At 44.8% G+C, this 20771-nt stretch overlaps 1 protein-coding gene across 4 annotated transcripts; it reads right to left on the reverse strand.

Moving 5' to 3' along the window:
* Window positions 1-1850: 1850 nt before the first annotated feature.
* LOC134151395 (G protein-activated inward rectifier potassium channel 1-like) lies at window positions 1851-20617 on the reverse strand. Of its 4 annotated transcripts, none has more exons than XM_062595882.1 (10): window positions 20418-20617; window positions 18558-18841; window positions 16441-17491; window positions 11625-11841; window positions 9502-10181; window positions 6057-6223; window positions 5681-5897; window positions 4121-4303; window positions 2924-3211; window positions 1851-2114 (listed from the first exon to the last, which is right to left on the reverse strand). In XM_062595882.1, the coding sequence occupies exons 3-5, from the start codon at window positions 17089-17091 to the stop codon at window positions 9577-9579; spliced, it is 1473 nt and encodes a 490-aa protein (XP_062451866.1). In that variant the 5' UTR covers window positions 17092-17491; window positions 18558-18841; window positions 20418-20617; the 3' UTR covers window positions 1851-2114; window positions 2924-3211; window positions 4121-4303; window positions 5681-5897; window positions 6057-6223; window positions 9502-9576. The 4 variants fall into 4 exon arrangements, with proteins under 4 accessions (XP_062451866.1, XP_062451867.1, XP_062451865.1 ...); XM_062595883.1 differs by having other exon boundaries at window positions 6042-6223; XM_062595881.1 differs by having other exon boundaries at window positions 5681-6223.
* Between the last annotated feature and the right edge of the window lie 154 nt (window positions 20618-20771).

Consider the following 20771-nt stretch of genomic DNA (forward strand, 5'->3'; position numbering starts at 1 on the left):
CGGGCCCGGGGCTCCCCAACACCCTCTCGAGTAGCCCCGAGTCAGCTCCCACACTGCCCAGGCCCATGTGATCCTCCCCAGTGCTTCCCCTGGGACCCCTTCTACCCCTCCAGGACACAGTCCCAATCTGACCCTGGACCCCCCCTCACTAATCTGATGTGCACTAAACCCCACCACAGCCCTGATGCAATATATTAATCTTTCCACCTCCAGCCCCAGCGCACCGCCTTCCTCCCCACCCTCTATGACCCTGATGCACTGCTCTTCCCCACCCTGTCCTTGCCTCCCACTGTCCCAATACATGGGCCCCCCCACCCCCAGTACACTTTGCCCCAGCACGGTCCACCTCAGTTCTGCTCCATCCGCTAAGACCGGCAGCACGTGCATGACCCGTCGGCCAGCCCCCCGTCAGCCCTGCTCACCTCCTCTGCAGTGCAGCCAACATTCTAGTCCCAACAGGCAGTGTGTGGCAGCAGCTTCATTGTCCTGGACCAACACTGACGTGAACTTCCAAATGCAGACCCAGCTCGCAGCATGTACCCACTTCCTAGCCTTGCAATCAGCCAAACAGGCCCCACCTGGGACTTGTCCCACCCACAGTGCCCAGAGCTGCAGGCCATCAGGGACAGCTGGGACTGCCAGGGCAGCAGAGGCCCCCCTGGCTTCTGAGAGCAGCTTCCTGAAAGCTCAACAGGGAGCCCTGGAGTGCACAGGGAGCAAAAGGGGACATTCAGGGCACAAGGAAACAAACGGGGTGTGTGTGTGTGTACACACACATATTTTATGTATATGTTTATGTATATTACAATGCAAAGACAGAGCAAACAGGGTGATTCTGGGAGCACCAAAAGGTAAAAGGAGGGCCCTGGGGCACACCCAGAAAGCTCTGCGACAAAACAGAGAACTTTGTCGCACGCTGCAGAGCGAGCGCGGGGCTCCGAGGCGCACGGCGGCCGTGGGGGCGAGCCAAAATGTGAACTGAAGGCTCCTGAGGGCATCAGAGGGCAAACGCAGGGCTCCGGGGCAAACCAAAACACAGACAAAGGGCCTCGGGGCACACCAAAGGGGCCGTAAGGCACGTCGCAGGGCTCAGCGCGGCTGACTTAGCCTCGACAAGAGGCTCTTAGCCTGGGGAAGACTGAGGGGGGATCTTATCAAAATCTATCAGTATCTGAAGGCAGGGTGGCAAGGGGATGGGGCTAAACTCTTTCCAGTTGTCCCACGCGAAAGGACTAGAGGCAACGGGCACAAGCCGAACCACAGGAAGTTGCGCCTGAATACGAGGAAGGATTTCTTTCCCGTGAGAGTGACTGAGCACTGGAACGGGTTGCCCAGAGAGGTGATGGAGTCTCCTTCTCCGGAGATATTCAAAACCCGCCTGGGTGCGATCCTGTCTAACGTGCTCTAGGTGACCCTGCTTGAGCAGGGAGGTTGGACTAGGCGATCCCCAGAGGTCCCTTCCAACCTTACCGTTCTGTGACTCTGTGACGGCACCGGCGCCTGCAGGCTCTCCGCGGCCCCCCGCAGCTCTCCCAGCTCCAGGCACACGGGCCCTGGCCCCAGACAGGCCAGGGAGCAGGCCGGTGCCCTCACACGGCCCTGGAGGGGGGGCCCCACCTGCCCTCACGACGATGGGAACCACCCCCAAGAGCCCCGAGGGTCCAGGCCACGCAAGGGCAACTCCCCACAGCCCCGGGAACAGCACCGAGTCCCCTGGGAACCGCAGGCACTCCAAAGCGCAAGGGGCTTGGGCACCGGCTCCCGGCCCCAGGCGCGCAACGTGAAACCTTCTCCCCTGGGCGTCATCTTCAGGCAGGGGTGCATCCGGAACCACAGACACGACCGCAAAGAATAAAGCGGCTGTTTATTGTTTTACTGCACAGAAACACCACCTGGGAGCGAGCCTGCCACGGAGCTCGGTGCCGGCACGCTTCCCCTTACCCCGTGACACCTGAAGAGTCATCGCCACGCCAGCGTTCGTCTGTCCGACCGTCCGTCCGTCCATCCGTCCGTCGGGGAAGGGTCAGCTCCCGCCGCAGCCCCCGAGGCGGCAGGTGTCTGCGTAGCCGACAGCCTGCCCCTTCTGCTTTTTCCTTCGGGGATAGGATTCAGCTCTGAGAATTGGAGAGGACAACGCCTGAGCTCGCCTGCCTGCGCTTCCGCTCTACCCCAGACCAGAGCCCCGCAGAACGCTCGCATGGCTCTCGGCTCGCCCGCCGCACGTCGCCAGTGTCTGCGTGGTGGGCCTGCACCGTATCAAGCCCAGGCCTCAGCTCGGCGCACAGAGCGGAGCGCTAGCACAGGGGAAGATGGCAAACAGCGAAGGAGGGCTTGCAGCCCGCTGCTCGGGCTTCAGGGCTTACAGTTTATTATTTACGGATTTTTCCCTCATCAGGAAGCCCTAAGCCCTGAACCTGAAGTGACGAACTGCACATCTTGGCACCCAAATGGTTTCTGAGGCTGTAAAGTCTCGGGATGAGGTTGCATTTTCAATCCTGCACCCTGATCGCTAAATGAGGGACCTGTGAACTGTGCCTGATAAAGACTGAGCCCCACAAAATAAAGTGAGAAACCACAACTGCGGCATGAGAGACCCTCAGCAACAAACTACATAAACCTCAAGTGAAAAAGTCCAAACCCTTAGCTTTAAGCAAGGAACGCCACAGCACCCACGAGCATGAGAACAGTAAGAAGCGGCCAAAGAGTTTTGCCCACAGCTTAGGAACTTTCCCCTTAGAAAGGGGGGGAAGGGCACTTTCTAAGGGGAACTTTCCCCTTAGAAGGGCAGCAGAACAGGAAGGCGTGCACCACAATCCTGTTACAGTTGCTGTTTAAAGGCTTGGGCTTAGCCGCCACTAAAGCATAAGCACATGCACAAATCGTGCCGCTGGATCGCGCCAGGCTGCGCGACCACTGAACGCACCTGAAACGCCGCAAATGCTAATGCGTCTCCCCCACAGACCGTTGATAGTTTTGCTCCTCTCGGCTCCGCAGGCAACCATCCACGGCCAGTGACGCCCGTAACCGCCAAGGGCAAAACCACTGCCACGTCCCAGCCCTGCTCACACGCAACGCAGCCCCAGGACTTAGCTGCGTCCACGTCGCAAGCCTGGGCTCGCCTTCCGCTCGTCTTCGGCGGCCAGATGCAGATCTCTGCGGAGAGCTCCCAGCGACGGCAACGCTCTTTCGACGGCCAGACTACGCTTAGCACCTGCAAAGAGGCCGGAACAGCTACCGAGAGGCCAGGGAACCGCATGGCCCTCCTAGAGCTACTCCCTAGTCCACAATTACGACTGACTGTAAGCGACCAATAACCCCTGTAAGGAAAGAAAGCTCAGAGGAGATGGACGCAGGCAAGATGCCCCTGAAGCTCAGGAATGGTGTAAGCGCATATGTGGCTCAGCCCAACACAGAGTATAAAGCCTGAACAACCAACAAAGGAATTTTTGGAGAGAGCGACGGGCTGGAGCTGGCTTCAACCCACGTATTCCCAGCGAGTGCGGACGTCATGAGGGTGAATGTATTATAGAGACCAGTAAGAACAATTACACTTGTACTGTGATTTCAGTTTATTACTGTATCACTCCTCTAAATCAAAAATCTCATGTAACATCACATACCTTTAAATTAAACCACTGTATTAAACATTATGCTCTCCGTATGTGTGGAATATCTAGAAGAACCCTGTCAAGAGAGTACTAGGCTCTGACACTGACCCTCAACGTGAATCAAACCACCCGGGAGATTCTCGTTTTAGAGCTTTTTCTCTCCCAAAGCTTTAACGATGGTTCCCTAACCTGGGCAGATGCAGTGCTCCCCCCGCCCCAGCACTGTAACAGTTTTCATCCTGGGATCCCAAGTTGCTGTTATGACATGAAGCAGCAAAGGAAGGCAAAATGCAGGTGGGGTTCCGGCTTACTCGTCTCGCCACAAAAATTCTTATTTTAAGGTCTCGCCGCTTCTTCCAGGTAAACAGAGCAAAATACAGCTCCAAGCAGGCAGCTGAGGCTTCACGCAGACCTGCTGGCCCTGCCAGCAACAGCAGGGCCACACTGATTGGGCCACCCATCGCTGTTCCCTGCTTCCTTTGCCCGTCAGTGAATTGTGGCTTATTACTCACAAGTAAGGACACAGCCGACCTTCCTATGACTGAAGGCTTCTTGTCGGGACTGGTAGGCAAACCTTTCCGCTGGCATTTGGATCCTCCTGGCTGCTCCTGAAATGTGATAACTTGCAGAGGTCTGAGGGTGGGACCTGTAATTCTTCATGGCAGTGTGCAGTTGTTCCCCAACGTTATGAACACCTAGGATTAACGCAGTTTATAAATACCACCACTATAAGGTGTAAAGACAAGCTGAAATGTCTGCAACCAAAGAAAACGTCTTTGTGTCCGACAGGACAATCCAGATGCATCAGCAGCTAGAGCTCAAGAGGGAGCTGGCAACCCCTCTTGGGGGATGTTTTTCTAGCAGGCTGTCTATCTGAACTCCTCTGTCATGCCTAAGAGTCTCCCTTGGGACATTATAACTTTGTCAGCCAGCACATGTTGATGGAGGCATAGTAAAATCCATCACCTTACAAAAGTACAGAGCAAAGCAAAACAAACCCCCCCCCAAACAAAACACCAAGCATAAACCACCCCCCCACAAACCGCAAAAAAAAAAAAAAAAAAAGAAAGAAAAAGAAAAATCAAAAAACAAAGCTCTGCAGAAAATCGTGAGAATGCAAAGCTGTTTACGAGCACAAAAACAGCTCTAACACACACACACACACACAAAGCAAGGTAAACGGGGAATACGCAGGCTACAAATACCACTTCCTCCACTCCTGTTTTGGAAGGAGTGAGGACGCTCGGGTTTGCCGTGAAAGGGAAGTTAGACTAAGTAGCCGCTAGAGATTAATCTGTCAGAAACCTTCTGCATCCTGGTTTTGGCACAACCGTGCTCTGCCCCTCAGTCAATTCAGACACAAGCAGGAAGACTCACTGCTTGCAACACTTGCACAGTAAGCCCCCCTCCCCCTCCCCGGCTGGGTAAGATGAGCGCCCGCTGAGCCACTTGGAGAGATGATCCCCTGCTGTCTAGTCGTATGCCAGGCGTTACTTCTACAGAGGAACCTGAGCGTGTTGGATTGCCTCTGTCCTATCAAAGTTAGAAGTCTCAAAGACCGTTACAGCCCAGATTGCTGCTAAGTGGCCTTTCTCACACCCAGAGAGTTTGTGTTCCGGCCTCAAAGGGGATGCGAGGATCTTGCTGCTGGCGCCTGCTTTCGCTTACCGCTGTTTTCTAACGGTGCTGCTCCCACAGAGTCAGCAAATGTGGAAAGCATTGCTGAGAAAGGCTTGCCTTGTCGTGGGAATTTGAGGGCAGGAGATGTTACTCAATTCCACGAGGCTTTAACGTTTCCTCTATCCACTGCCTTCCTCTTTCCCCAAATACCACCGGGGGGTTGCACTAATTGATCCCTCTGAAAACCATCTCTTAATTTTACAGTTCGTGCACTTTCTCCCTCTCTCTCTTTCTCCCTCTCCTTCTTCAGAAACTTTGGCCACTTCAGTATCATTCCCCTAAGATAATAATTTGCAGTCTCATAGCTTTTAAACTAGGATCTTTCACAAACATGTGAAGTCACACGCACAGAAACACACGTACGTAGCGTACTTGCTGTAAGGCGGACAGACCTTCGTTATACATCTGTGATCTATTATTTCGATCGCTACTAACAGTGAGCCTTCCTAGTCAGGAAGGACGGGCTTTTGTTTGCGGGAGACGGAGACGGCTCTTGGCTGGTTCCACGTGGTTTTCGCACCTCAGCTTGCTTATGGTTTTTCTGATCTCTTCAACTTCGGCCGTGGCAATTCGTCTGAAAGTGTAAGTGTTGTATCCTTCCCTTTCTATCTGCACACGTAGGATAACAAGACAAAACACAAACAGCCAAAGCAAAACTAAGGTGGATGCAGTTAACGGTATCCACAGGGCAGGAAAGGGTTGCTTAGCCTTCAGTACTGCCTCTGGGAGGCCGAAATAACAAACAGTCGTTACCAGCAGTCGCCTTACTTGCCGGTGGCAGAACACCTCCTTCTGCAGCAGTTGCTGGGGGTATCAGGGGTCTACTGCATTTTTGCTTCCTCGTTTCATTCACTTCGTTCCTTAGGTATTAATCACAAAAAGACCGCCTGTCCGGCTTTCCTCTCCGTCAGCATTTACTATCGTTGGTTCTAGCTCTGTAACAAAGAGAGAAGCTGGCATTTTACTCTCAATGAAAGGCACCGAAAGCATTTACGCATGTTCTTTTTTTCTCTTTCCCGTGTTCTTCCCCCTTTTTATACTTTTTTTTTCTTCTCCTCTCCCCTCCTTTCTTAAAGGAAAGGTCTCAATACAGCACTTTACATCATACGTTACAGGCTAAACTGTTTGGAAACATTCCGTACAGCAATTAGGGCTAGGTTATTAGACAGGCAGGCGCATCACCTAATGCTTACCTACGCCATCTTCCATGAAGCCTTGTTTTTATCCTGCTTCAGTACTATCGTTACTGTCCCGTACCCTTTCTCAAACCTTCGCACGCACCCGCTTAACCAACAATTCCCTCGGTCTTTAACTACACGGAAGAAGGACAGCACTTGATGTGCGTGTCTCTGTTTCTGACCGATCACCTTTTCGATTCAGCTCCCAGATTCCTCTTACGCTCAGATGCTTGCCTCATGGGTGATCACAAAATAGCTAGTTCGATACCTGTAGCCACTTCTCTTCAAGATGTCCCCTTTTAGAGCTCAGCTCTCTTGGCTGCCAACACCTTCTTTGGGCACCCTCTATCCACATTCATAACAATGGCGCGCGCTGCCTTTCTTGTTCTCTCAATCCTAACCCTAACCCTAACCCTAACCCCCTAACCCTAACCCTGACCCCTAACCCTAACCCTGACCCTAACCCTAAACCCTAACCCTAAACCCTAACCCTAACCCTTAACCCTAACCTAACCTCTAACCCTAACCCCTAACCCTAAACCCTAACCCAATCCTAACCCTAACCCTAAATGGCTCTAATCCTAGCTCCTTGGTGCATCCCTGGGGCCACGCAGCTCTCCTCTCTGAGCTTCCTCCCAGCCAGCCTGGATCTCCAGGCTCCCCGTGGTCTTGCTTTACTTTACGAGTTGATTTTCTGTTGCGTCCATCCCATTTTCCAGAGCAAATGCGCTCCTTGTAATAGCCTATGAGACATACACTAGAACCGTTAGTCCTGGCACCACACATGCAAGACACCTTACACTTTACACAGCAGGCACAGACTGGCTTAAAGAGTTTCTAGAAGTATTTGGGCAATTATTTTTTGTCACAAAAGGGAGCACAGAAAACTACAACACAGCTTGCAAACTCTCCTGTATTATCTCTGGAGAGTGGATCCTCTGCAACACTGAGACTGGTCTACAGGAAAGTCCTGGGAGGCTTTTTCTAAATCTACCCCGATGCTGTGTGAGCACCTAAGAACTTGGAAAAATACAAATAGCTTAGGACCACCCTCCAGAAGACACTATGTAGAATAATGCCTTACATGCCTGACAGCTGCATAATATTTACAGAACAACCTTTCGCATAGCTATGCGAAAAAGTGTAAAGACACAGTGCATTTACTCAGTGCTTTTGTGTTTATTTGAAATGCGCTATGAGTTTACTGACTTACAGGAATGCTTGAGACCCACGGTGTATGTAATTTTATTTTATATTAATGACTTCTGAAGAATGGGAAGAGTCATCAAGTCATCAAGAGTTATCAAGACTTCATAGTCATCCAAATATCCCACACTAGTACATTTTGTGTATGAAAACACAGGCTTAAATGTATATATGATGTTGAGGTTTATATTCAGGAAAAGAAACAAACCAACCTGTGCAAAATACCAGTTTCATGCTCTAGGTAAGAGATCAAAAGCAAGAACACATGTTCTATGCTTGGCTTGGATAAATCACTTTACCTCTGTTTTAGTTACGAAGGCATGCATTGCTGATTGATATGCCCACAGCAACCCCTTTTAATTTGACTGAATTCTAGCATGTAACAAGAGCAGAATTTGACTCTTCTACTGTGTAATGCTCTGCTAATGATAAGCTCCCAATATTCTGAGCTACTGAACATCATATTTTACAAAATAGTGAGTTCTGACTATCCTTGCTCACTACTGCCCTCTCCCCCCAAAAAGCTTTTGCAGACTAATATGGACAGCAGAATATTAACACAGAAATGTGATTACTATGAAGTATGGCACCACAGGAAATCTAAGAAAGCTCAAATTTAATTCTCATCAGTTCCTGATGCTCAGTATGACAAAACATCGTTTCAGGCAAGATTAAAAAAGAAAACTGAAAAGAACATTTGCCCTCTTGTTCAGGCCAGTCACATAGAGAAATCTGTAAGAGACCTTATAGATACTATGCTGTCCTTTCTTTCAGTATCTGAAAATACTGATGTTTATGTAGAGTTCTAACTTGAAACGAACTGCATACTATTACAAATTTCAAATCTAAAAAAAAAAAAAAAAAAAAAAGACTGAAAATCATAGGTAAGCAGGGTAGGCAAATGTAACAAAAACAAATGCACAACATTGAAGACCCTTAGTATCCATTAGTAAAACTCCTGAGGTGTGTATATATATATATATATATATATATATATAATTGTTCATTCATGTAATGACGGAAAATTCTCTAGAGCTTTGTTTTTATTTACTTACCAGGAGTCTCCAAACTAGTATTTTATGAAGCTGAGGTATGAAATATACCACTGATTTGAGATGTCTACATCTGAGCTACTCACTTCATGTTCCCGTCAAACTGAGCAGTGATACAGTTAAAATTCAACCGCATTTAGGGCATGAGCCCTATCTCATCCAATGCTGGGGTCTAATTTTGACCAGGATAGATGCGCCTCATCTATCCTATCTCTATTATGAGAGCTTATATGAGTCAAACCACACAGATTGCTATTGCAAGCCTCTCCCTTAATCAGAATGACAATGAACAAGACTCTGGGAGGGTGGAGCTGGCATGCCACAACAGTTGCTGAGAAAGAGGATGTGTACCATTAGGCTATGTAAAGTGGCTGCCTTCCAGTAGCGTCATAAAGGAAAAAAAATGGAGTACAACAGTGCAGCATTGCAGATTCTTTTTGTGTTCTTGTGTTCTGTGCATTACACATAGCCCAAGATCTAAGCAGCACAAATTTGTGTTTTAGCTAGTTTTACACATTCTTTTTCGCCTAATCTCCAAACATTTCACTCTGCAAGCAAGGATCTGGTCCTTGCTTCACTAGAAAGTATCTACATATACGGAAGACAATGTTGATTTGTCATGAGCGTGCCAATAAACATCATTAGGCCAGCAACATCTTTAGCACAACAGCCTAAACTTATTGTCCCTCAAGCTCCTAATACACTACTTAGATTGCACCTGTATGGAACAATGATACAAAAACTAATTCTTGAAAAGTAGCAAAACCAAATTATTACATTAGTATAAGACAACTCTTTAGGTCAGCAATCTTGAATGTAATTTATCAGTATCAACTCCTGTTGCTTCTGCTCTTAAGAAAGGTGATCAGACTTCATTTTTTGAAGTTTGGCAGGCAAATTATCTTCCAATTTCATCTCTAGAGTGCACACGTTTGGAGACTTCTTTTGGAATTCAAGATGTGCAGTAGACAGAGTCAAAGACTCTGCTTTGATTTTTAAGGCTTTCAGTTGTATCTCTTCATCACAATCTTTGCTGTTGGAGATGGGATTTATCTGTTGAATTTTCAAGAGATCTCCGGTACTGCAAGTCTTCTCTACATTGCTGGAACTCATTCTCAAGGCCTTTCTTGGAAGGTCTTCCTTTCTTGAGCTAATCTTCTGAAATTTACTAGGAAGCTTGTTTTTCTCTCCTGCAACATCAGTGCAGTCAAGTGAAAAAAACTGTTCTCTTCTGCTTTTGTTGTTGCTAATAGGACTGTTCATAAGAGATGATGACAGACACAGGTTTTCTTCTTGTTCTTTAACGCTGTAAGGAGGAGTGGCGACTTCAAACGTAGCATGAAACTGAGAGTAATCAACGTGGAAAAAGCCATCTTCCAAGGACATTACTGGGACAAATCTGTGACCCCAAAGAACTTCATCTTCTGTATACGACGTCCTAGCTTGACATGTCATTCCTACAAAAAGCCAGAGATAGGAACACTGACATTGTAACATGAGCAACTAGACCAGCATACATAACAAAAAAATATAATGTAGGATCAATCTATTCTGCAAGCTAACCAACTTATGGGTTATAGAATGGAGCTATGCTCCTAGACAATCTTCCAACAGTCAACAGAGTACCTCTGGTGACTAGTTTTTTTTACACAAACATTGGAATAAATATTGCAGGTTCACACCAAGCAATGCTTTTTGAACAAAGCAAAACCTAAAATGAAGACAATAATCTCTCACAAGCAACAACAATCGTATTCTTCAGGGGCAGAGTTACCAGTCAGTAATCCAAAACTCTGATTTATATCCAATTAGCCAATTACTCTTAAATCCTTTCTCAGACAGTACATGAGATATGCTTCCCACAGATACCCAGTTAGGAAATTACATTACGTGTGGTTATCAAGTTTATTTTTTAAGATGCACTGTTCAGTGGTGGGATGAGAAGAGGCTTCAGAGGGGATCTGAAGACTGCCCTACCTGATGTGAAAGAGTGCTCTGCCCCAGTGGACTGTTTGTTTAGGGCTCAGTCCATCACCTAGATAGTAATCAGTCAGGTCTGTGCCCTTTCTAACATGAGAGAATTGCACTTGGCTGCGCCCAAAGGACATTACTATTTCTAAGGCAGGAGTCAGTCAATTGATAATCTTGTTGAACAAAGGATGAAAATGCCCCTTGATGAATCAAAGTTTAACAAATATCCCTAGAAGAGGGAGAGGAAGATCTGTATGTAAATGAACCCACTAGAATCATTTAGTCTCTAACAGTACTCATGAATTCTCAATGAAGAGCTTCTTATGTGACCATAGCATTCAGTCACTGGATTTGTAGAACAATTAAGTCCTCAAAATGCAAAGTGACGAAGTAAGCTGACACCTGGACAATGCAATGTCAGAAATTCTTCTCAAATAAACCAAAGTTAAAGAAGAAAAAAAAATGCCCTAGCATTACTCGCCTGCTCATTTTGCTTGTTCCTACAGTCTTTGCAACTGTGGTCTGTATTTAATTATATAACTGTATTTGTTATTTTGTGTTAATTTTAATGCAAACTAGGTTCATGGTGATCTTGCAACATTGGAAAATATTAAAGCTTTACATTCTTTTGTAGTGGTTGTCCTTAAAACAGAGGAAGTGTGCTGCACTGCTCTACACGCCATACTCAAAGACTGACAAGGTGCATCTCGTTTTGGATGTATTGGCCATTTTGGGTGTCAGTAATGCTGAGCCCTCCAAGAAAGGGAGGTCTTCTATTGGCTGGTAGAGGCCATTGAGGCTCTGTAGCATATGGAAGGATATCCTGGAGCATTCAGGAACCTGCAGGGAGTAACAACTGCCTTGCTATGAGCATCAGGATTTAAGATAAAGAGTCAAAATTAGAGCATGCGTATTATTCTAACTGTTACCTGTAGTCTCAACGATTCCTTCAAGGATAACAACTATTTCAAACTGCTCACTTCTTAATGATCTTTGTGAGAGACAAAAAAAGGGGCTCTTGGAGTTAATTTCATGACAGATAGTTAATGGGGAAACTAAAAACAGCTGGTCAGCTCCAGTTCCAAATCCGACATCCAGTTCACACTGGTCTAGTGGCAGAAATTCTCCCTCTGGTGTCTGTCGGGACTAAAGATAAAAAGATAGTTTAGTGATCCCCACAGGAAGCAAAACACAAGAAGTAATACAATCAGATCTGAACATGCCTATTTCATGACATTGTTCTATTTCATGACATTGTTATCTACGTATTAGTTCTGGGATCATCATATGGAGATATAAGTAATGCTGGATATTACAAAGCTACTACATATAACCAATTTTGACATTTCTTACCATGCCACTAGACCTCATCATAACCTACAAACTTTATTATGATATATACCTATTTTACAAATCACTGACAAAAATATCAGGTACCGTATGCCTTATAATAGGTACTCACTATGAACATCGTGCTACAAAAGTTCCCATTCATGACTACATCTCAAAATCTACAAAGCAGGCACCACTGTCTGAATTCATGTTATACTACTTTCATACATTACTACTTTTTATTTGTCATACACTGTCCTGTATTAAATCAAAGGCCTTAAAGATAAGCATCACAGTAATTGTAAAGTATGTCTGGTAAGTCTTATTTCCACAAAACCACCTGAATTTATATCAAATATACTATCACCCCTTGCCAGTTAGCATGCACCACCTATTTTATGATATTCCTCATGATCGTTATTAGGCTAGGTGCCCCATTTTTATTCAGGTCATTTTACTGATCAATTAAAAATACTGATATGTTAGCTTTTTTTTTTCCTGGTCCTCCAAAGTTAGCCTAGTAGTCAAAGTATAACTGAAAATGCACGTCAGCTGGCCAGATAGCTCCTCAGCTAATTGCTTTAACGGTATCTGCTGGAAATAACCTGTTAAAATGAAAGATTTGCAAAGCATATTTAAAATCTTTTCTGCTTATTGCTTGATTAGAAAGCACATAGCTCTTTGCAGAGAAGCTGGTTTACTGATTATAAATAGTAAGTTATTACACAGTTACTAAACAGCTCTGTGTGCTTTAGTATTGACAAATGTATTGGCTTCTTTGCTTGGAAACTCCATTCGTTAACCTTACGAAACAATCTGAGCTTGTTCTCTGTATAAGATCCTAGCCCAGTAAAGGTAGCAGCTTTGCTGTTGACTTAGACCAGACTGGTATTCTACCTTTTAAAAATATCCTTTAGCAACTAATGTACTTTCAAATTGTCTCTCCACTTGTATCTTAAAAATTCTGGAATATCCAACTGCCTGGTATCTACTGGTGGTCACATAACTAGTTTCGTAGCTGGTAGGGCACTGCCGTTTATAAAATAAAATGCACTGTTTTAATTAAGTGCTATATATCTGTTTTTCTGCCGAGAAAAATGTTTTTTTCCCATCTGAACTACCAAGTTTCCCCTTAGACAAGATTCAGTTTCCCCACTACCAATGAGGCCAGCTGATTGCTTGTTCTGTTCTCACAGAACCTTTGTGCTTTGAAAGATTTACAGCACTGGAAAATAAAAGCGATCAAAACCACTATTACATAGCAATCATTACAGTGTCTGTTACATGCAAAGGCTCAAACTACTGCAGAACATCCCTTCTCTTTTGCTGAGGGAACCTGTCAAACTAGCTGCAGACTATGTCACTGCTTTTGTTACCTGGCTACTGTTCTTCCAGTGGGTGCATAGATTGGCTGACAATGTATGATCTTTGATCCAAGGTAACAATACTCAGTGTGAGCAGTATGAACCCACATTCCAACCTCAAATTTTCCTTAATCCTAACTTTCAACAAAAACAATTACACAGCCAAAGATATGCATGTTTGCACAAATCACTGCCTGAAACTTCAGAACTCTTTGTCTACAAGCCACTTTTCTCTTTGCAGGGATTTAGCACTGGAACAGGTTGCCCAGAGAGGTTGTGGAATCTCTTTCTCTGGAGATATTCAAAACTCGCCTGGATGCAACCCTGTCTAACATGCTGTAGGTGACCCTGCTTAAGCAGGGAGGTTGGATTAGACGATCTCCAGAAGTCCCTTCCAACCTTATCCATTCTATGATTCTATTAAATGCATTCAATAGTAAACAAATCCAATGAGGTTGATCAGATATAACAGGTGATCTGGGAGAAAGCAAAAAATTGTATGAGGTATTCAGCAGCATCTACATACAGGGCTGATTTACACGGGGCACAGAGAATTTTAAAAAGAAATATATTTCTTAAGTAAAAAGTAATCATTGCATGCAACTGAAGGCAATCCATAGCCATAGGCTGTTAAGACTCCTAGCTAGAGAGCTTTGTTGCATATAATTTTACTTCAAGGAGCACAGAAATACAGTGGAAGGCACAGGACTATAAAATGTCAGCAGTTTGTTTGGAAGATCACTAATGATTCTGTATTTTGACATCCCACATAGCACAAACTAATAACTTTCACAGATTAATATGTGCTTGAACAAAGGCACAATTATTTAGAAATGCTCCAGCTTTCATTTTTTAATGTGGCCAGGCATGGAAAATTCAAAGGTGTGGAAAAGTTGCTCCAAAGGTTAGTTGCCTTGCAGATAAGAAAGAAAAAAAAAATCCTTAGGTGTCTGGATTTTTCTATCTTCAGCTTCTTGCCCCTTCATCTTTGTTTTATCTCTTATTACTCGATTGAAGAGCTAAAGCAATTACTACAAAGCAGTTACTACATTTCCTAGTACATATAAATAGAATGTAATCGCATCATGTCTTAGCTTGTTTTTGTGTCTGGCCAAACATTTTATGCCCTTTGAACCTTCACTCCTACCCTTTATTCATTCTTGGATCTCTTTTCTAAATTCTGTTGTTCACATATATCTTTTTTTTTTAACTGAACACACTGTTGTAGCTATAACTGCACTGGGACCTGGAACTGCACATTTCTAGCAGTGAATTCCAACTAGCTTCTTTCTGTTCTTTGCTCCAACGGTTTGCTTTTTCCTGCTTCTAGAGTGCTCAATGTAAATTAGAATGACTCAGGTTTCTGAAGAAGTTTCAGCTGAAACAAACACGCTTGGCCTTGTAATGCCATTCTCTAAACTTTCCACTATTCACTTCAAAGAGAACCCCAGACTTCTCTCTGGCATCACTACACCATGTTGGTAGTCAGCCTGCAGACCAAAAAAGAGCCAGTACTCTATGATGGCACCAATTTAATCTACCAAGTATCCTGGGGCATACATCACACTTCCAGAAAATGCCTTTCAGACAGACTTAGATTAGTGTACTTTCTTTACAAAGGTAAATCCTCTGGGCTCCACTGGTCCCGCTGAAACACTGTGTTCACTGCTAAATATGGCTCCAATCTGAAGTATAAAAATGTGATAAGACACATTTCTTCACATTGCTTCACTGTGGCAGAAGTAAAAAAATCTTTCTAATCAGGTACAGAGGAAGTGTAGCAAGATCAGCTGTCAGCAGCACTGGACAAAGCACAACTCAGAGTACAAACAACAAAATGGCAGATCTCACTAAAGGTATATTGTGAGTTACCTCACTTTTACCATAGGATTAAAGGATAGTCAAGCAGATCTGTCAATTGGCCTCATGTTTTCTGTGCCAGTCATCTTCATACCAGTATTGTGTAGCAACAGGATTATTAGGAAACAGCACATGAGGTTGTGCATTCATTGTCTTATTTCAAAAACAATTTACAGTAGCATCGTAAAATCACAACTGTTACACTGCTCCTATTCCACTTTGACTTGCATTCCATCTTGGAGGATGGCCAGAATTAAATACTTCAGAAAAGGCTTTCTGCTATTTTTCAATAGTTAAGAGATCAATGCAAATCATGGAACATTTGGCTTTCAGAATCTTACAAGAATTGCTCCATTATAGTTCATGACAGTTTGTCTCAATACACATATCCAACCTCTTTTTGAATAGTAGTATATCCTTTTTAACTATTGTCAAAGAATATCATTTAAGTTGAGCCTTCTGCATAACAAATAAAACCCAGCCTTTTGTATTTACTGTTGTCCAGTCACCTATCACGTCAGGCTTGTTTCTGCAGATTATTAAAACTGCCCATTGCTCCAAAAAGAGAATTCACATCCTCTTTTGGAGAACCGAGAATATAGAACAGTTATGACACTCATGTATGATATTGCGAAATCAAAATCATTGCTGGCATTCAGCTTCTGATGCTCCCAATCAAGCACACTGCAGCGACATGACACAGCTGCCTTCCTCTCCACAAGCCGCACACAGTATCTGCCTTCCATTCTATTCTCGCCCAGCGTATCTGTGCCTGCCAAACTACACTGTCTCCTGAAGGTTTCTTTATTCGTTGGTTACGATTTCCTTTGATCTCTTTGCGTCATTCTTCCTTGTATTCTGAATTCTGCTGAACATTGCCAGTGCTTAATAAATGGATACTGGTGACAATTAAATGATTTTTCCACAAAAGCTTTCAGAGGGTCCCGCTGAAATGCTGAAAACCCCTTGGCAGGAACCATGGGGGAAGGAACCTGAAGGTAAAACTCCCCGCAGACCTACACTCAAGGGAAAGAAGGGGTCACAGCTGGCCTTTGTCCTTGGTGAGCACTAGGACCGACTCCAGCTCACCACAAAACTGGTATAATCAATTTCTTATTCCCAACTACCACCTGCTAAGGGGCATGCAACAGTACCTCTCCCTATGGCAATCCTGCATCTCAGGCCTCACCTTGATCAGCTTGCAGCGGATCTGGGCAGACACCATGTGGCTGTTGCGGAGGTTGCCCACACGGAACATGAGGCACAGTTTACTGTCCCGCTGCGAGACCACTGCAGCGTGGCTGAACACAAGGGTCTCGGCTCGCTTCTTGGGCTGCGACATCTTGATAAACATGCAGCCGATGAGGAACGCGTCAACAATGGAGCCAAGCAGCGACTGGAAGAGGAAGAGCACGATGCCCTCAGGGCAGCGCTCAGTTATGTAGCGGTGCCCATAGCCAATGGTGGCCTCGGTCTCGATGAAGAAGAGGAAGGCGGAGGGAAAGTTGTACACGTTAGCCACGCACGGGCTGTAGGTCTCATCATGTGCCTGGTGCAGGTCACCTCGCAGGTAGGCGATGCCCCACCACATGGAGGCCATGACCAGCCAGGCCACCGTGTAGGTCAGCAGGAAGATGAGCAGGTTCCAGCGCCACTTGAGGTCCACCAGTGTAGTGAAGAGGTCAGAGAGATAGCGGCTGCTCTCACCACCCAGGTTTCCGTGCTGCACGTTGCAGCGCCCGTTCTTGTCCACAAAGCGCTGCCGCTGCCTGCGGGTACTGCAGTGGGCCAGGTCCACTGCCTGGTACACATCCCCAAACTTCCTGCGCACTGCTGACATGCTGCTAGGTGCACAGCCTCTCTGTGTGCACCGCGGGGCCCCACTGCCTGTGCGCAGTCTCACTGTAACACCCCGCTAGCGATGTTCTGGCTGACAGAGATTAGAATAATAATGTGAGCAGCACTGAGTCATCCGCTGGGAGCTGGTGTTGCCAGCAGCATCAAGGATTTTAAAAGTAACTCGTGAGATAGCTCAGGTCTTAAACAAAGAGATGTGAGCATGTGAATCCTCAGCCTGCATTTAAAATGAAATAAGTATTCCAAGTGAACAAGGTCCAGTCCATCAGAATTAAATCATAATCACTTCAACAACTCGTGCGTTCCTTTTTAAGGCGGAACTAGCAGAAAGGCTGTTTGAAATGCAGTCGTCTAGAACCTGAAGTGATTTCATTGCAGCTCTCCTGTTTTTGATGGACAGAAAGATCTGAGATCAGAAACAACAATTTCTAAATGCACTTGTAGCTTTAAGTAAGGCTCAGGTAGTGACTTTTTTGGCCACATTGTTACTTTTAATGTTACTTCTCAAAAATCAGTGGTATTTGAAATTAATTCACAGGTACATAGAAACGTTATTTCTATTCAGATGAGTCATTTCAAAAACTAATTGTCAGCAAATCATTACAGAATTATAGCCTGCATTCATTCAGTTCCTGACATTTTTAAAACTAGTTTGTAGCAGCTGGTGACTGTTTTGCTTTAGCTCTAGAGTGGGAATTAAAGGAACTATTAGTCTGAAGTTTAATTTCAATATTGTTACCATATACTAAAGCATAACCAAATATTTTTAAGATGTTCACACTGTCAGTCTTGACATCACTTCGTTAATACTTTCCAAGAAGGCTTATGCTTAGCTTCTAGTAGGTGCTTTGTGGTATATCTGGGGCCTATTTTCTAGACGTTGGTGGATCATAGCTTTCTTCCTTTTAACTTCCTCCCAAATCATGCACTTCATTTTCATGGTAAATACAGAAAAGTAAGGATCAGATGAACTAATCAACTTGAGATTAATTACACTCTTCAGCTAGAGCAATTTCATCAAAATATTTCCTTCTCCCCAAGTACCATTAAAAAAATATTATTTTTTGGCATTTTTTGCAAAAGACAGACTACAGTAGTGCAGTTACTAAGAAGACATCATCCCAGATGTTGAGAAAGCTCTCCTTCTTTTTCTTTTTTTTTTTAACAGTCTAATGGAAAACATTTTTATCTCTCTTCAGGCATGTGCCACCTAGTTGAGCAGTTTCTTAATACTCAGAAGGGGGAGACAATAGCAGAAGAAAGAGTTTATCTTCTGATTCTACATTAATTTTTAAAAGCATATATTGTGTTTTTTGGAGGGAGGTTTACTATCTAACACTCAGTGAAAAGAAATTAGATTAGCTAGCTGTTCAGGACAAAAAAAATCCACATTTGGTAATTCCACACTCCGTCATTTTTCTAGGTCAAGTGGATGATGCCAAGACTTACCACGAATTGATAGCTTTTCTCATGTGATGTCATGCATATCCATATTGTGTAAAGCAGCAAGATGGAAAAAACACAGAGTTTACATGAGGTTTTCATCCTGGCAAGTCCAGTACCACACAGATTTGCAGCTTGCTGGCTCTCAGTGGGGTTTATTAGTCTGTGTAGTACCACATTAATGTATTTACAGTGTTTTCTACTCTGGACTCAATTTAGACTTTGCTAGTTTCAGTTCATGCAGTGCAATCCATTGTACAGTATATGCTTGATTTTCAAGTCATTGTATCCTGGGGATAAAAGAAACAACAATACATTTGATTCTCTTTTCTTGGAACTGTAGCAGACTGGTAATATTATTCATGTAATGATTAACCTAAAGTTGAACCAACTGTTCCCATATGCATTTAGTAACTCTGCTGCGATCATAACATTTATAAAACCACATTGAGTAAATCCTTAAGCCAAATGCAGTCAAGAACAGGTATTAGTAAAGAGGTATAACAGATCTGACAACTTCTTGTCAAACAACTACCTGTCCAAAGATACTATTCCTTTATGCATTTTTACAAATTAAATGGAAATTCATATAACAATGACCAAAGCAGTATGCTGGCAAGGTATCCTGTACCTTTTTCTCTGTATTTTGATAAATTTTAAAAGTTTTCCTATCTTTCACAGTAACAGCAGTGAACTTATTTCCCAAGACAAGGCAGATGGAAGCACTGATGTTTGCAACCTACCTTGAAAGATTTATTTTCTTTGGCATTATTCTTTGTTCAGGTAAGCCTTAGCATAGGATCCTAGGAAGATACTAGGAAACATTTCTATTTTGTCTTTAATTAATGCCATTTATCACAGTAGTAACATACAATTAATAAACAACTTTGAAGAAATTAGCATTTAATTATATATTAAATTTTATAAAGCATAAAATTATCATTCATGCTTAGCAACTAACTTACTACTTCTTTCCAGAATAACACTGTGTGCTGCAGACTGGCCTTCCCGTCCTTCAGATATATGCATAAAAATATATTTAAGCAGGATGTTCTTGATTCTAGAAGTCTGACTAACCAAAGCACCTGTACTCCTGAAGTGTTACTTCTGCAGCTGATAAGTGACTGATATATTACCCTATCTCTACTCTCGAGGTCTGTAAGCAATCTCAAACTACTGTTTGAGATTTGTGCCAGGTCTTGCAGGCAAGTGTGGTATTTTATAGAGATTATAAAGCCAATGGGCCTCTTGACTCTGACTAATCATCTCTGGGCATGAGGCACGTCAGAGTGCCAGCAGACGGTGACCCTACACCCTCCTTATGGGATTCATATCATGGGACTTCTCAGCCTATGTACCAACTGTGCAAGGTACATGCATGCACAAGCTTGTGTACAAGCCTCTCCTCACTTCATGCTAAACTGGATTCTCCAACACAAAAAAGTACTCAGGCTCTCGCATTTGACTTGCTCCCTCACTTCTTAACTGCGGCAATTTTCTGAATGTAACCGAACTTTTTCCTCTGCTTTAGCCATCCTGCTCATCCCTGCAAAGTCACAGTAAGAGTGGCAGGGTAGTCATCAGGCTGGGGACACAACCTGGGAGAGCAGACATCTATCTTTCGCTTTAACCAACTGTCCATGTCACGGAAAACCATCTGAAGACCTAGCGAGAAGACTCTGCAAACAAACTCGTCTATACCTGGCCTCTGCATCACCCATAAACACCAGCTGTTCTGGTAACAAGTGCTGCCTCTACAGAGCATCATCCTAGCAGATCCATCCTCTGCCACTGTCAGTGACCTTCCCTGTGTGTCTCTCCAGTGCCTGCATGCTTACCACATCAAGCACAGCTCTTTGCTTTTACCTTTGTATCCACCAGCATGAATCATCCTGAAGTATTTTTGTGTCCACGTCCCCTCCTCCTGTGATGAACTGCCTGCAAAAAATGCCCTAGAGCTGCTGCAGTGTCCTGCTTCACACCCCTATATGAAACAATGCCCCGCCTGGCAGCAGCTGCCCGGCGGGTCACCACCCCCGGCTCATCCCGAATGACTGCGGCACAGGGGCTCCAGAGCCCGGGCGGCGTGGAGTGAGGCGGCCCGGGAGGCCGCCCCTGAGGCCTCGCGAGCTGCCCGGGCCCCTCGCGCCGCCGCGGCGGCCCCGCGCCGCCGCCGCCGGGGTGACGCCTCTCGCCGGGGCCCGCAGCCGCCAGGCTCGG

Source organism: Rhea pennata, chromosome 26 (assembly GCF_028389875.1).
Source record: "Rhea pennata isolate bPtePen1 chromosome 26, bPtePen1.pri, whole genome shotgun sequence".
Taxonomy (NCBI): Eukaryota; Metazoa; Chordata; class Aves; order Rheiformes; family Rheidae; genus Rhea; species Rhea pennata.

Excerpts from the sequence above, each read along its gene's own strand:
- LOC134151395 (XM_062595882.1), bottom strand. The coding sequence starts at position 17,091 with ATGTCAGCAGTGCGCAGGAAGTTTGGGGATGTGTACCAGGCAGTGGAC. Across the intron at positions 11,842-16,440 it reads TCCGCTGCAAGCTGATCAAG|TCCCGACAGACACCAGAGGG; the intron begins GTGAGGCCTGAG and ends TTTTATCTTTAG. Across the intron at positions 10,182-11,624 it reads AGGAATCGTTGAGACTACAG|GAATGACATGTCAAGCTAGG; the intron begins GTAACAGTTAGA and ends GGCTTTTTGTAG.